Genomic DNA, 17,871 nt, shown 5'->3' on the forward strand with positions numbered 1-17,871 from the left:
TATATACACTTCACTGCCGATGTGGGGGGGCGCCACCTAAAATCTTGCCTAGGGCGCAAGATTGGTTAGGGCCAGGCCTGTATATATATATAATGTATATATATATATATATATATATATATATATATATATATATATAAATAAATTAGCAAAAATGTCTAAAAAAAAAAACTTTCACATTGTTATGTGGTATTGTGCGAAGAACTTTGAGGACAAAACTGTATTTACTCCATTTTGGAATAAGGCTGTAACATAAAATGTGGGGAAAAAAGTGAATACGTTCTGGATGCACTGTATGTACATAAGAACGTTTGGTATAGCGATGCAGTCTTTGGGGGAAAAAAACAAAACCCTGAAAACGCTTAAAAACTTCAAATCAGCTGCAAAAAATTTCACTACAAGAATATTTGATTCACCTTCACGTGATGAAGGTCATCCGATTGGCGCGTGTCAGCGAGGAGGCTGTCTGAATTATTTATCAGTAGAAGCCATGCTGACGGCGAGCAGAGAGTTGTCTTCCTCCCTTGGCGCCAGCAGCAGAAAGAGTATCCCAGCATGCCTCTGGGCATTGTGAATAATTCATGCGGTGTAATACCTATACTGTAGCCACCTCTTTGCATGTATGGATGATTATTGCCTCCAACCGAATGTTTTCTTTTTGTCTACAACATACAGTATCTTAACTCCAAACCTAATCCTACAACATATCCTAACTCAAAATGTAGTACTAAACCCTACAACAAAATCTAACCTTAAAACAAATCCTAATGAAACCCCAAACCCTAACATGAAGCCTGCAACAAATCCTAACCCTATCCTACAACCAACATTATAATCCAACCTCTGACCTTGATCTTACAACAATCTCTTACCCTTGATCGCAGAACAACCCCTAAACCTACTCCATACCCTTCTTCTTCTTCTTCTTTCGTGTAACGTCAGATGTCAAACTCGGTGACGCGTATTCATACCTTCATCTCTGGTCCTAGGTGGAAGAGGTTGGCTTCTGAGGGCGGTCCATATAAGGGGCAGATGTTGATTATATGGTCGGCGGTCTGCTCAGGGTCACCGCACTGCCCACCAAGCCCCACGTCTTCATTGATGACCCAAAGCGACCGACCCCAGTCCGTAGACGGTTCAGCGTGATCCATTGCCGGCGTGGTAGGTCGTCTCCGTCCTATGGCGCCATCTCCTGGTTCCCAAATGTAGCGGTGGACTCGGGAGGGCCCGTCTGACTCCCACTCCTGCTTCCAAGCTGCTGCCAACCATGCATCTCTGGAGATGTCCTCAGAGTTGGAGTTGAGCAACCCCATACCCTAACACCTAACCTTAAAACAAACCCTAATCATAAGTGCAACCTTACAACAACACAAACCCTAACTTGAACACTAAACCTAACATAAACCCTCACTTTAACCACACTTGCCAACCTTGAGACCTCCGAATTCGGGAGATTGGGGGCGGGGGTTTGAGGTGGGCGGGGTCGGGGTGGGCGGGGTTAAGGGGGAGGAGTATATTTATAGCTAGAATTCACTGAAATTCAAGTATTTCTTATATATATATATATATATATATCTATATATATATGTGTGTATATATATATATATATATATATATAGTACAGTACACAGGAATGAAAACACAGTTCTACTAACTGTACTGTACTTGCTGCTTACTTAAAAAAAAATAACACTTACCTTTCACTATTTGAGTAGCCTTTGTTCTGCCATTTGAGTACTGGCGAGCGATCTCTGAATCCGGGAACATATCCTTCACGGATTTGTTGAAAACATCTGCAAATGACAACGGGATACTGCTTGCAGCTATCAGCATAGTCATCTTTGTCTCGGCATATGTTACACCCTCGGGTCTCCATTTAGCAAGGTGGCCCATAATACTGGGCTGTGACCGGTGCTGCGTTGCCGCCGCCTTGACCGTTCACGAATGAGTATATCCGTTCGGCCACCGAGTTCAATGGAGAAGTCTGATCTACAAAATGTGCAGGCAGCATACCCCTTCCCCTTCCAGCTGTCCTGGATGAACTAAAATTCTTGTTTCCAATCATTTTGGAACTTGCAAGCGTACTTCTTCTTCTTACTCGTCGTCGCCATGTCTCTTCTTCGTTCTTCTGCTTCGTCTCTGTTATGTTTTTGGATATGACTACTTGCCGTAGTTTTGAAGCAATGCAAGATGGGAATCCGGATGTTGTGTGTCAGTGTATTAACGTGCCGGCTGGAATAAACACACACTGAGAAATAGCTCCGTGCCTGCCTACTTTATGGGTTCTAGATAAACCTATGGATAACGGAGACATATAGTCTCCTTTTCAGGTGAGAGAGGACGCTAAAGGCAGTGCCCAATATTGTTGTCCGGCTGGAAATCGGTAGAAATTCGGGAGAATGGTTGTCCCGGGAGATTTTCGGGAGAGGCACTGAAATTCGGGAGTCTCCCGGAAAATTCGTGAGGGTTGGCAAGTATGACTTTAACTCTACCACAACCCTAATCTTGAACCTACGGACGCTACAACCAACCTTATCAGGAACATAAATAATACACAATAAATCCTTAGCCTAACAATAATGCAAGAGGATTTGACTTCCCAGTGGACCCAATCTTTCTATACACATTGTGTGTCTGCCAACCCCCCTATTAAATCCCAAAATTACATACACACCTTATTGAACACACACATAATCAGTGCTTACTGTAGACCAGTGGTTCTTAACCTTGTTGGAGGTACCGAACCCCACCAGTTTCATATGCACATTCACCGAACCCTTCTTTAGTGAAAAATAAAAAAAAATTTTTTTTTCAAATCCAAGACAAAGTTATATGTTTTTGGTAACACTTTAGTATGGGGAACATATTCTAAGTAACAAAGACTTAATTTAGAGTTTTTTGGACACTAGGGAAACATATTCTAGGTAACAAAGACTTAATTTAGAGTTTTTTGGACACTAGGGAAACATATTCTAAGTAACAAAGACTTAATTTAGAGTTATTTGGTTAGGGTTAAAGGGTTAGGGTTAGGGTTAGGGTTAGAGGGTTAGGGTCAGGGTTAGAGGGTTAGGGTTATAATAAGGTCATGCCGAATAAGGCATTAATAAGTATTTAAAAATGACTAGTTAAGAGCCAATATGTTACTAATTTGCATGTTAATAAGCAACTAACTAATGGTGAATATGTTCCCCATACTAAAGTGTTACCATGTTTTTTTTACTGGTGCATAAAATGAACCGTGCATGAACATCACCAACACAGTGCATAAACTCACAACAAATTACACACCTGCAAATCAGTCTGACTTCTGCTGTTGCCGTATCCGTAATACGCCGATAGGGAGAAGTTTTTATTTACACGATGAGTCGGGTGTGTCTTGACCTCCGCCGAACCCCTGAGCCCGACTCACCGAACCCCTAGGGTTCGATCGAACCCAGGTTAAGAACCACTGCTGTAGACTGTACTGTAAATAGACATTCAAGTTTAATTGCCATTGATTATTTACAACAGACTATAGGTTTGGACATAGATTATCATCTAAAACATTCTTCTTTTTTTTTTTAATGCTTTCATTGTGGAAACAAAGAAAGGAGATCACGTCCAACAGAGTAGAGAGTACAAATACATCCTGACAGTTGCAGTGGACTATAAAAACAGAGAAAAAACAAGTTTTTTTTTATAATATAGTAACAGTGACTAGCGCTCATATGTACGTGCACTAAAGTGCTAGTGTCCCCCAAGGCATGCAGACATTGGACAGATAGTTGGACAAGTGCCTTCAAAGATACGTAACATTCTCTTCCCTGACACCATAGGGAAAGACACAAACGTTAACATCGCGATAGAAATATGACATCAAGTGTCTCTGCTTCTGACCACAAGAAGTTTGGTTTGGGACACAAGATGAGAACACATTAGAGATGTCCGATAATGGCTTTTTTGCCGATATCCGATATTGTCCAACTCTTAATTACCGATTCCGATATCAACCGATACCGATATATACAGTCCTGGAATTAACACATTGTGAATTGTGAAGTGAATTATATTTATGTAGCGCTTTTTCTCTAGGGACTCAAAGCGCTTTTACATAGTGAAACCCAATATCTAAGTTCCATTTAAAGCGGTGTGGGTGGCACTGGGAGCAGGTGGGTAAAAAAGTTTCTTGCCCAAGGACACAACGGCAGTGACTGGGGATCGAACCTGGAACCCTCAAGTTGCTCTATCAACCGAGCCATACCGCCACAATTATTAACATTATTATTAGGGATGTCCGATAATGGCTTTTTGCCGATATCCGATATTTCCAACTCTTTAATTACAGATACCGATATCAACCGATACCGATATATACAGTCGTGGTATTAACACATTATTATGCCTAATTTGGACAACCAGGCTTGGTGAAGATAAGGTACTTTTAAAAAAAAATTCATAAAATTAAATAAGATGAATAAATTAAAAACATTTTCTTGAATGAAAAAGAAAGTAAAACAATATAAAAACAGTTACATAGAAACTAGTAATGAATGAAAATGAGTAAAATTAACTGTTAAAGGTTAGTACTATTAGTGGACCAGCAGCACGCACAATCATGTGTGCTTACGGACTGTATCCCTTGCAGACTGTATTGATATATATTGATATATAATGTAGGAACCAGAATATTAATAACAGAAAGAAACAACCCTTTTGTGTGAATGAGTGTAAATGGGGGAGGGAGGTTTTTTGGGTTGGTGCACTAATTGTAAGTGTATCTTGTGTTTTTTATGTGGATTTAATAAAAAAAAATAAAAATAAAAAACCCCAAAAAACCGATACCGATAATAAAAAAAACCGATACCGATAATTTCCGATATTACATCTCTAATTATTATGCCTAATTTTGTTGTGATGTCCCGCTGGATGCATTGAACAATGTAACAAGGAAAAACAGCAGCTTGGAATTTGGGACATGCTCTCCCTGAGAGAGCATGAGGAGGTTGAGGTGGGCGGGGTTGGGGGGATAGCGGGGGTTAGTGCTGCAAGGGGTTCTGGGTATTTGTTCTGTTGTGTTTATGTTGTGTTACGGTGCGGATGTTCTCCCGAAATGTGTTTGTCATTCTTGTTTGGTGTGGGTTCACAGTGTGGCGCATATTTGTAACTGTGTTAAAGGTTGTTTATACGGCCACCCTCAGCGTGACCTGTATCGGCAGCCCGATATTATCGGACATCTCTAGAACAAATTGAAGTAAACAATGAATAAAAAGATGGCGCACGCACTGACGGACGGACGGACAAACGAGGCACCTTTGATGGAAATGTTGAATATGATATTTGTACTTCTGTTCTTCGTGATGATGAGGATGATGACTACAGTACATTCCAGGTTCTTCTACCAAGAAGTTCCGGTTTTTTTTGCCCCAAAAAGGGTCAGCTGGTGTTTCTCAGGTGAGGTTTGGACTTCTGAGTCTTAGGGGCTTAGAGATGGTATCAGAGGTAGCGGATCATCACGCCAGATCCTCGCCTTCCAAGATGCTCTCGCGGCACCCCGGCGGTGGGAAGGTGAACCTCCTCCTGAGGGCGGAGGAGGAGGAGGGGGGCGAGAGGTTAGCCCAGCGGGAGGGGGGGCGGCGGTTGGCCGGGCGGGCCGGCCTCAGGAAGCAGGCGTCCAGGGGCGGGGCCACCGAAGAGCGGGGCAGGTCCTGCCGGCGACAACATGACACTGAGTAATGGAGGGCAGAGCAATGGGAGCAAAAACGGGGCGGGGTGGGAAGTGGGCGGAGCTTGTGAGAGGATGAAAGAGCGGGCGACTTCAAGCTGATGCATGTTCCGCCAGGCTATGAATGAACAGAATATTCTGGAAACCTCTGGAGTTGAACACCGTTGGATTTATAGATATGGAATTTGTCGTGAGAAGGACCTTTGTAAAACTGTACAGGCGACCAGCAGACGTGTGAAGGTAATATGCAGGGGGGAGGATTACCGCTTGGGAGGTGCGTCTCTTCACACAAATCATTACATGGATGACGTTGTGAAACCAGCCATATTGCACTGAGCAGCCAGAACAAAAGAGACATGTGGTTCCGGTGGAGATGTGCACCATTTCCTGTTGTGTGGTTTTTGTCTCCTCACAAAAGGTGACTTTCTGTGGTGGTTTTTGAATAGTAAAAGCAAAAGTAAAAGTGTGCAAAGTTCCTTCTTTGAAAGGCACAGCAAACTTTCACAACATGATGTTTTGTGCTCTGGTTTTTTTTTTTACAAGTCCAGGAGTGGATTTTGGTTTTGATTTGAGCAGCAAAGCAACTTCAGAGGTTCCAGTGAACATTTGGGATACATACTATGTGCTGGCACCAGTACAGGAGACCAGTAAGACATTTCTGGTCATGTGATCACACAACACAGCACAGATCATGCATACTAAAGACACATGATCCACAATGCTTCTGCTTTAGAGGGAAAAAAAAAAAATCCACCTTAAATCGTTGCATTGGTTCAGTATTACAAACCCTGTTTCCATATGAGTTGGGAAATGGTGTTAGATGTAAATATAAACGGAATACAATGATTTGCAAATCCTTTTCAAGCCATATTCAGTTGAATGCACTACAAAGACAACATATTTAATGTTCAAACTCATAAATTTTTTTTTTTTTTTTTAAATAATAATTAACTTAGAATTTCATGGCTGCAACACGTGCCAAAGTAGTTGGGAAAGGGCATGTTCACCACTGTGTTACATGGCCTTTCCTTTTAACAACACTCAGTAAAGGTTTGGGAACTGAGGAGACACATTTTTGAAGCTTCTCAGGTGGAATTCTTTCCCATTCTTGCTTGATGTACAGCTTAAGTTGTTCAACAGTCCGGGGGTCTCCCTTCTGCTATTTTAGGCTTCATAATGCACCACACATTTTCAATGTCTGGACTACAGGCAGGCCAGTCTAGTACCCGCACTCTTTTACTATGAAGCCACGTTGATGTAACACGTGGCTTGGCATTGTCTTGCTGAAATAAGCAGGGGCGTCCATGGTAACGTTGCTTGGATGGTAACATATGTTGCTCCAAAACCTGTATGTACCTTTCAGCATTAATGGCGCCTTCACAGAGGTGTAAGTTACCCATGTCTTGGGCACTAATACACCCCCATACCATCACAGATGCTGGCTTTTACACTTTGCGCCTATAACAATCCGGATGGTTCTTTTCCTCTTTGGTCCGGAGGACACGACGTCCACAGTTTCCAAAAACCATTTGAAATGTGGACTCGTCAGACCACAGAACACTTTTCCACTTTGTATCAGTCCATCTTAGATGAGCTCAGGCCCAGCGAAGCCGACGGCTTTTCTGGGTGTTGTTGATAAACGGTTTTCGCCTTGCATAGGAGAGTTTTAACTTGCACTTACAGATGTAGCGACCGACTGTAGTTACTGACAGTGGGTTTCTGAAGTGTTCCTGAGCCCATGTGGTGATATCCTTTACACACTGATGTCACTTGTTGATGCAGTACAGCCTGAGGGATGGAAGGTCACGGGCTTAGCTGCTTACCTGCAGTGATTTCTCCAGATTCTCTGAACCCTTTGATGATATTACGGAGCGTAGATGGTGAAATCCCTAAATTCCTTGCAGTAGCTGGTTGAGAAAGGTTTTTCTTAAACTCACACATTTGTTGACAAAGTGGTGACCCTCGCCCCCATCCTTGTTTGTGAATGACTGAGCATTTCATGGAATCTACTTTTATACCCAATCATGGCACCCACCTGTTCCCAATTAGCCTGCACACCTGTGGGATGTTCCAAATAAGTGTTTGATGAGCATTCCTCAACTTTATCAGTATTTATTGCCACCTTTCCCAACTTCTTTGTCATCAAATTCTAAAGTTAATGATTGCAAAAAAGAAAATGTTGATCAGTTTGAACATCAAATATGTTGTCTTTGTAGCATATTCAACTGAATATGGGGTGAAAAGGATTTGCAAATCATTGTATTCCGTTTATATTTACATCTAACACAATTTCCCAACTCATATGGAAACGGGGTTTGTACTTTAATACTTAATAGTATAGATGATATATTTTTTTAATCCAAGATTTGCACCAAATTAATGAAGAGGAACAATTCCCAATATTCTTCTTCGTTTGACATTAGGAAGGCGTTACAAAGCCTTAAGGTGGACATTCCCCATGTAAAGTGATATGAGTTTGATTACTTCTGTGACACAGCTCGTACCTCGAAAGTCTTTCATATTTATCATGTAACATGCTTTTTTTTTTAAAAGAAAAAAAAAAAAAAGGTATGAAATATTGTGTGAAAAACAATGCAATAGAATGTAGTACAAACAACTACTGTAGTTTTATGATGTAATGTAATAAGAACGTACAGCATTTACTTTGGGGAGTGAACTTCTATGGAATCTGTTTTGAGCTATTCTTCGTCAAACGCACCATCATCAGCTTCTCCATAGTTTCATAGATAAATGTCCGCCGTTTGGATATTGCGTTAGACTCATTCTGCTTCAGTATGGTGCTACACCAAGTTAGCTACATTTTTTAAATGTACACTACCGTTCAAAAGTTTGGGGTCACCCAGACAATTTTGTGGAATAGCCTTCATTTCTAAGAACAACAATAGACTGTCGAGTTTCAGATGAAAGTTCTCTTTTTCTGGCCATTTTGAGCGTTTAATTGACCCCACAAATGTGACGCTCCAGAAACTCAATCTGCTCAAAGGAAGGTCAAACTGTTTTCAGATGTGTGAACATGATTGCACAAGGGTTTTCTAATCATCAATTAGCCTTCTGAGCCAATGAGCAAACACATTGTACCATTAGAACACTGGAGTGATAGTTGCTGGAAATGGGCCTCTATACACCTATGTAGATATTGCAGCAAAAAGCAGACATTTGCAGCTAGAATAGTCATTTACCACATTAGCAATGTATAGAGTGTATGTCTTTCAAGTTAAGACTAGTTTAAAGTTATCTTCATTGAAAAGTACAGTGCTTTTCCTTCAAAAATAAGGACATTTACATGTGACCCCAAACTTTTGAACAGTAGTGTATGTATGTATGTATATATATAATAATAATAATAATACCTGGGACTTATATAGCGCTTTTCTAAGTACCCAAAGTCGCTTTACATGTTAAAAACCCATCATTCATTCACACCTGGTGGTGGTAAGCTACTTTCGTAGCCACAGCTGCCCTCGGGTAGACTGACGGAAGCGTGGCTGCCAATTTGCGCCTACGGCCCCTCCGACCACCACCTATCATTCATTCAACATTCATTCACCGGTGTGAGCGGCACCGGGGTAACGGCATGGTAAGAGGCGGGGAGCGAACCTGCAACCCTCAGGTTTCTGACACGGGCGCTCTACCCACTACGCCATGCCGCCCCAAATATATATATATATACACACACACACATTTATATATATATATGTTTATATCATCGTGATCACAGTGGTCTCGATACCAAAGGTAGTGTATATGTTCGATACTAAAGTGATTAAGTCAATATTTCTACTTAAACAAAATATTTGTTGTTGTTTTTGTTATTGTTTACAAATTCAGGGAATCATTTCGTAGACACAGAAGGACTTTGAGGGCAAAAATCAAAAGATTCCAAATATTAGTAGATATAAGTTGTTGTGCAGTTATTGTGTTGTATTTACTTTGTTTTGTCATGAAGAAAAAAAAAATTTAACATGTGACATTTCAAACAATTTTGAACAGAAATAGTTCATGCACATTCAGATAAATTCTTCCAAATTACAATTAAAAAAATTGGGGCCGGGGGCCGGGCTGTATATATGCGCACTAATTGACTGAAAGAGCACGCACTTGGTGCGATGATGTCAGGATATTGATGGAAAAATGCATTTTTAGACCATATGATTTGCCTGAGCGGCTAGGAGACCCCGAGAGTAACAAGCGCTTGCCTTGTTGTCTTTCCATTAAGAACAATAAACTAGTTTTTAGTGTAAGTTTGCTGGTTTCAAGAAATGTAATGCCGAGCGCATATCATTATGTCAAGATAATGGCACTAGCATTTACTTCATTTAAGAATATTTTTCAACATATTGAGCAAAAAGGTCTCATTTGTTTTTCTACCAAGAAAAGTTCACTTGTTATTAGTGAGAATATACCTATTTTAAGGTATTTTTGGGATAATTTTGCTTAGTTGAAGTAAAATACCCCTAATTCAGGTTTTTTTTTTCTTGTTTTTGAACACTGACTTTTTACAGTGTAGTGTCACAATGCATAGTTTGGGAACTGGAAGAGGAAGCGTGTGGAATAATGTGGGAATAATAAAAGAAAACAACACAATACAAAACATAGTTCATCCCCAAAGAAGACCTGGAAGCTCCTCACGACCTGTCATTACGAATGGGAGTCTGCATACTTTAAGCATAACAATTATTATTTTGTTAAATAATACCTGAACATATGTAATACAGCAGGGGTCACCAACGTGGTGCCCGTAAGGACCAGATGAGTAGCCCGCTGGCCTGTTCTAAAAATAGCTCAAATAGCAGCACTTACCAGTGAGCTGCCTCTATTTTTTAAATTGTATTTATTTACTAGCAAGCTGGTCTCGCTTTGCCCGACATTTTTAATTCTAAGAGAGACAAAACTCAAATAGAATTTGAATATCCAAGAAAATATTTTAAAGACTTGGTCTTCACTTGTTTAAATAAATTCATTAATTTTTTTACTTTGCTTCTTATAACTTTCAGAAAGACAATTTTAGAGAAAAAATACAACCTTAAAAATGATTTTAGGATTTTTAAACACATATACCTTTTTACCTTTTAAATTCCTTCCTCTTCTTTCCTGACAATTTAAATCAATGTTCAAGTAATTTTATTTTTTTTACTGTAAAGAATAATAAATACATTTTAATTTAATTATTCATTTTAGCTTCTGTTTTTTCGACAAAGAATATTTGTGAAATATTTCTTCAAACTTATTATGATTAAAATTCAAAAAAATTATTCTGGCAAATCTAGAAAATCTGTAGAATCAAATTTAAATCTTATTTCAAACTCTTTTGAGTTTCTTTTAAAATTTTTGTTCTGGAAAATCTAGAAGAAATAATGATTTGTCTTTGTTAGAAATATAGCTTGGTCCAATTTGTTATATATTCTAACAAAGTGCAGATTGGATTTTAACCTATTTAAAACATGTCATCAAAATTCTAAAATTAATCTTAATCAGGAAAAATTACTAATGATGTTTCATAAATTCTTTTTTTTAATTTTTTCAAAAAGATTCGAACTAGCTAGTTTTTCTCTTCTTTTTTTCGGTTGAATTTTGAATTTTAAAGAGTCGAAATTGAAGATAAACTATGTTTCAAAATTTAATTGTGTCTTCTCCTCTTTTAAACCATTCAATTAAGTGTAAATATCATTCATTATTAATAATAACATAGAGTTAAAGGTAAATTGAGCAAATTGGCTATTTCTGGCAATTTATTTAAGTGTGTATCAAACTGGTAGCCCTTCGCATTAATCACTACCCAAGAAGTAGCTCTTGCTTTCAAAAAGGTTGGTGACTCCTGTAAATACAGAATTTGTATTGAATCACCTTATATTCTGCAGATAAATAGGCCTTGGTTCTGGAGTTGAGCCCTGGAGGGCGCTATTGAGCCACTATAAGGAGCCCTCATTAATTTATTTGGAAATTCCATCCATCCATTCCATTATGTTTTAACCATTATTATTGTAGATTGATTATTGATTAATAATTTCCTTCTTGCTTTTAGTTAACGATTATAACTACATATACACATGAGATATCAGCAAATAATTATGTATTGCTTTACCGTGTATCAGGATGCTTGGTATGATTTGTTTTACACAAATTATTTCAGATGAACAAGAACCGCAGGGTGCTCTTTCAAGACTAAGTAAACAACTTGTGACATCAATGCTGCCCTGTGAAGCATGCAACAACAACATGGCGAGGTTGGTGATAAAAGGGGGCCAGGGGAGGAACTTACATCTCGGGGACAGTTAGAGTCCCCATGGAGTTGTTAGTATGACAGTGTGGTTCTGGAGCAAAGAGGGAAGAGGATCGGGGAGGTAGACGAGGATAGATAAAGCGGGAAAGTCAGTAAAAACGAGGAGGAAGGGGTGACGGCACCTGGAAATAAAACAAAACAGGAAGTGAACAGCTGCAAAAAAGGTAGGCGGGGGAACCACAACCAGCCGCCATGTTGGGTTGGGGCAAGACGTAACAACTGCAAAAGAGTCTGCACAATATTAGAATCACTACAATATTAGACATGCTGTTCAGATAATAGCTCAATCATATACGTCAGTGTTTTTCAACCACTAGTGTGCCATGAGATTATCTCATTTCACCTATTTGGGTTAAAATATTGTTGCAAAGCAGTAATTATAGTCTGAAAATGATGTGTTGTCGTTGAGTGTCGGTGCTGTCTAGAGCTCGGCAGAGTAACCGTGTAATACTCTTCCATATCAGTAGGTGGCAGCAGGTAGATAATTGCTTTGTAGATGTCGGAAACAGCGGGAGGCAGCGTGCAGGTAAAAAGGTGTCCAATGCTTAAACCAAAAATAAACAAAAGGTGAGTGCCGCTAAGAAAAGGCATTGACGCTTAGGGAAGGCTATACAGAACGAAACTAAAACTGAACTGGCTACAAAGTAAACAAAAACAGAATGCTGGACGACAGCAAAGACTTACTGTGGAGCAAAGACGGCGTCCACGATGTACGTCCGAACATGACATGACAATCAACAATGTCCCCACAAAGAAGGATAAAAACAACTGAAATATTCTTGATTGTTAAAACAAAGTACCGTATTTTTCGGACTATAAGTCGCAGTTTTTTCACAGTTTGGCCGGGGGTGCGACTTATACTCAGGAGCGACTTATGTGTGAAATGATTAACACATTAGCGTAAAATATCAAATAATATTATTTCGCTCATTCACGTAAGAGACTGGACGTATAAGATTTCATGGGATTTAGCGATTAGGAGTGACAGATTGTTTGGTAAACGTATAGCATGTTCTATATGTTATAGTTATTTGACTCACTCTTACCATAATATGTTACGTCAACATACCAGGCATTCATCAAATACATTTCCCCCCAAAAATGCGACTTATATGTTTTTTTCCCTTCTTTATTATGCATTTTCGGCAGGTGCGACTTATACTCCGGTGCGACTTATACTCTGAAAAATACGGTAGATGCGGGAAATATCGCTCAAAGGAAGACATGAAACTGCTACAGGAAAATAGCCAAAAAAGAGAAAAAGCCACCAAAATAGGAGCGCAAGACACGAAGTAAAACACTACACATAGGAAAACAGCAAAAGACTCCAAATAAGTCACGGCGTGATGTGACAGGTGGTGACAGTACACCTACCGTATTTTCCGCACTATAAGGCGCACCTAAAAACCTCCAATTTTGTCAAAAGCTATATAATCCGTTACGCCTTATATATGGACCAATATTGAGCCTCCAACAGGTAAAAGTTTCAATCAATCAAACAATCGCAACTACGGTAAGCAGCCGCCGACTTCATTTTCCCACGTAGAAGAAGTTCTTCTTCTATGGTAGGCAGCCGCCCCCGTAGAAGAAGAAGCGCGCGGTGCATGCTGGGATATATGACTGCGCGAGGCGTGCCGTTTCATTTCCATTTGTTTGTTTATGTAAAGACCCCAAAATGGCTCCTATTAAGAGACACGCTTACGACGCAGAGTTTAGACTTAAGACGGAGGATCAGTCACGCAGTATTTTGATTGATTGATTGAGACTTTTATTAGTAGGTAGGTGACCTCATCTTTCCTGGTGATAACAATGTCACCTACTTTTATGGTGAAGTCATTGACTTTCTTAAGTTTGATGTGGGACCCAAACAGGATGGATTCAGTTTTACTCAAGTGTATGGATAGCTTGTTGTCAGCGAGCCAGGTGCAAGTTCTACACAGCTCAGCACTGAGGATTTTCTCCACCTGAGACTTGTCCTTGCCGGATACCAGCAAGGCAGAGTCATCCGCAAACAAAAACAATTCACAGTCGCATGCCGATGACATGTCGTTTATGTATATTAGGAACAGTAAAGGTCCCAATATACTGCCTTGGGGGACTCCACAGCTCACCGAGAGGGGGGGGGGGGGGGGGAAGACACGGTGCCGTTCACCTCTACCACCTGCTCCCTCGCCTCCAAGTAAGATTGCATCCAGCTCCATGAGGTTTTGTTAAATCCGATTGCTCGGTGTCAAAGGCCTTCTGAAGGTCCAGCATGACCATGCCGCAGTATTTGCCCGCGTCCACCTCATGTTTGATGTGGTCGGTCAGATAGAGAAGGCATGTGTCAGTGGAGTGGTTAGTTCTGAAGCCGGATTGGAATTTGTACATGAGTTTATTAGTGGCAAGGTAACTATCGACCTGTTCATAAACTATTTTCTCCATTACATTCGAAACGGAACTGAGAATAGAAACAGGTCGGTAGTTGCCAGGTTCCAATGTGCTTCCTTTTTTAAAGAGGGGAGTTACTCTTGCTATCTTAAAATCTTTTGGTATTTGGCCTTGTGTAATTGGGAGGTTTATTATGTGCGTGATGATCGGGGCAATGATGGAGGCAGAGTCCCTGAGGAATCTGGAGGGAATATTATCAAGGCCGGTGGCCTTGTTAGGGTGGAGCGCGCTCAATTTTTTAAACACCTCATCAGCTGTGACCATTTCTAATTTGAAATCATCGTTGGATACTCCTAGCTTTCTGTAGAAGGCTTTAATGTGTTCTACACCAAAGCGACCAGAGTGGTGGGACAGCTTGTTGACAAGAGTTGCGGCTATGCTGGTGAAAAAGATGTTAAGTCTGCTAGAACACGGGAATAGAGCAGCAGCTACACTGACTCCATTAATGACGACTTCGACGAGACGGAGCATGTTGGACGCCGATTTCGCCCAACTATTTTAATTCCGACGCTGAAGAAGAAGAATTCGAGGGATTCGTGGATGAGGAATAACTTCATAAAGTGAGCTTTACATGTTTATTTTGTGTGTTGTGTTGTGCGACATTAACGTTTGAGCAACGTTGAGTTATTGATATATTGTTATTGCTCTGCACTATTTCGAGTGTTGCTATATTGTGATTGCACTAACGTTTGATTTACCGTAACAGTATCAGACTGTTTTTTACGTGTTTATTGAATCAGGGAAAAGTTCCCCTCCACTTTCTCTTTCTATGCCACATTAATATGGAATGCACTCCCAACAGGTGTAAAAGAAAGGGCATCTCTATCCTCCTCCAAAACCGCACTAAAAGAACACCTCCAGGCAAGTACAACCCTAAACTAACACCCTCCCTTCCACATAATACCTCTTCGGACTATAAATAATCAAATGTAAACAATCAAACAATCAAATGTAGACACTTTTTCTTAAACTTTCTGATCTCTCTCTCTATGTCCACTACTTGCTGTACATATCCTACCAAGTCAGTCCTACACTGTTTCAATATCTATTTCTCTGGTGATGCAATTGTTGATGCTGATTGTTGATGTCTGAAGTGTTGATACCAACCAAACCCACCCCCCCCTCCATATCATAATTCAATGTATATACTCTGATGAGTATCTTGTGTGATGACTGTATTATGATAGTATATATGTGTATCATGAATCAATTTAAGTGGACCCCGACTTAAACAAGTTGAAAAACTTATTCGGGTGTTACCATTTAGTGGTCGATTGTACGGAATATGTACTTCACTGTGCAACCTACTAATAAAAGTTTCAATCAATCAAAAAACTATGTGATATAAATGTTGCACTACATGTTATACCTTGCTGTTGTTCAAAGATAAACAAAACACCACGTCACCGACTTTACCTCGGGGAAAATAATAAAACAGCTGTTTATTCATTTTGGGAGTGAACAGAGTTGTCAGAATGCTGGTTTGTAATCTAGCTGACTGTTTTGTTGACAATCCCTTTAGCGCAGCTCCATCTAATGGATGCATAACGTAACCCCAGCCTCTACTGTAGCGTCTATTCTATGCGCCTTATAGTGCGGAAAATACGGTACTTTGAGACAAGAGCTATAATGATTAGGGATGATACTCGAAACCGGTTTTCCCGGTTGTTCGATAAGAAAATAACCGAGTCCTCGGACTCGAATCCCTTTTTGAGAACCGGTACCCGTTATCGAGACCACTATAGTAAAGGAAAAGAGTTGATTCTTTATTCGAATCCCTCGGAACGAATCCCGTCCCGACCAGAAATGCTCCGTGGGACATCACAATAAATCAGTCACGTAGCTCAGTCATTAGGCGCAGATAGCGAAAGCAGGAAAACAATGGACGGGAAAAAGCGCTCCAAGGTGTAATAAAGTTCAAAACAAAAGCTATAATCCATCGAATAACTTTACTGAGAGATTTGAGCAGGGTACAAACTCATGAAGAACACTTTTACGACCCACCGGAAACATAGCAACCAGGCTAGCAACGCACCTCCTTTACGGCAGCTGGCGCAACGTTCTTAAAACAACCGCAGCACATACATATATATACAACATATCTCCCTTTTTTAACTTTTGTTTTTCACACTGTATATGTGTTGTCTGTCTAATTATAAATAATGCAGACGAGGCGTGTTGGCTGAGTTCTTGACGTTTACTTTCACGGGTGACGACATGCAACAACACTTTTCGGGGCTACCGCGCATGCTCGTCACTCCCGTTGCATGATGGGTAGTGTAGTTGTTATATTCCCTAGCTCAGGGGTCGGCAACCCGCGGCTCTAGAGCCGCATGCGGCTCTTGAGCGCCGCCCTAGTGGCTCTCTGGAGATTTTTCAAAAATGTATGAAGAATGGAAAAAGATGAGGGGAAAAAAATCTATTTTTTTGTTTTAGTATGGTTTCTGTAGGAGGACAAACATGACACAAACCTCCCTAATTGTTATAAATCACACTGTTTGTATTAAACATGCTTCACTGATTCAAGTATTCGGCGAGCGCCGTTTTGTCCTACTAATTTTGGCGGTCCCTGAACTCACCGTATAGTTTGTTTACATGTATAACTTTCTCCGACTTTCTAGGACGTGTTTTATGCCACTTCTTTTTCTGTCTCATTTTGTCCACCACACTTTTAACGTTGTGCGTGAATGCACAAAGGTGAGTTTTGTTGATGTTATTGACTTGTGTGGAGTGCTAATCAGACATATTTGGTCACTGCATGACTGCAAGCTAATCGATGCTAACATGCTATTTAGGCTAGCGATATGTACATATTGCATCATTATGCCTCATTTGTAGCTATATTTGAGGTCATTTAGTTTCCTTTAAGTCCTCTTAATTAAATGTATATCTCATGACACACTATCTGTATGTAATATGGCTTTTAATTTTTTGCGGCTCCAGACAGATTTGTTTTTGTATTTGTGGTCCAATATGGCTCTTTCAACATTTTGGGTTGCCGACCCCTGCCCTAGCTCATAACATCTTTCCCCCTATAAAGAAATAATGTTAACTCAATAAAGTGTATTTCTTTTTTTAGCTTTAACTTTTCATTTTTTAGCATTGTAACCACATTTGCAAACAACTTTTCTCTTCATAGAATTTTCTTTCTTTCTGTAAAGTGCAAAAATGTCAAAGCATCATAACAAACAGTTATGTCCAATAGCAGCAGAAGTGCACTTTTTGGAGAGCTGTATTATTTCCAGTTTTGTGCCCAAGGGACTGATTTTATTTAACACTATATTATTATTTATACACCTATAGTGATCACAGAGACAGGTTGTTTTTGTGTTACTGTATATATTTGTTTCTCTGAAAAATCCCACTTAATATACTTTGGGTAACAACAGTCAATGTTTATTTATTTAATTGTATTTTTTTAGGGGGGGTAACAGTCAAT

The 17,871-nt window shown here is 40.0% G+C and overlaps 1 protein-coding gene across 9 annotated transcripts in view; it reads right to left on the reverse strand.

Moving 5' to 3' along the window:
* Nucleotides 1-3,476: 3,476 nt before the first annotated feature.
* The window catches only part of LOC133631133 (microtubule cross-linking factor 1-like), a 130,782-nt gene continuing 116,387 nt past the window's right edge, over nt 3,477-17,871 (reverse strand). For 6 of the 9 annotated variants that reach the window (XM_062023217.1, XM_062023221.1, XM_062023218.1 and 3 more), the window contains one exon: nt 3,477-5,684. In XM_062023217.1, the coding sequence (XP_061879201.1) occupies nt 5,490-5,684 (195 nt within the window). In that variant the 3' untranslated portion in view covers nt 3,477-5,489. Of the gene's footprint in view, nt 5,685-8,206; nt 8,239-11,981; nt 12,125-17,871 lie in introns of those variants that run through there. The other 3 variants (XM_062023219.1, XR_009821401.1, XR_009821402.1) reach the window with 3 other exon arrangements.

The sequence above is a fragment of the Entelurus aequoreus genome, linkage group LG16 (assembly GCF_033978785.1).
Source record: "Entelurus aequoreus isolate RoL-2023_Sb linkage group LG16, RoL_Eaeq_v1.1, whole genome shotgun sequence".
NCBI classification, from domain to species: domain Eukaryota; kingdom Metazoa; phylum Chordata; class Actinopteri; order Syngnathiformes; family Syngnathidae; genus Entelurus; species Entelurus aequoreus.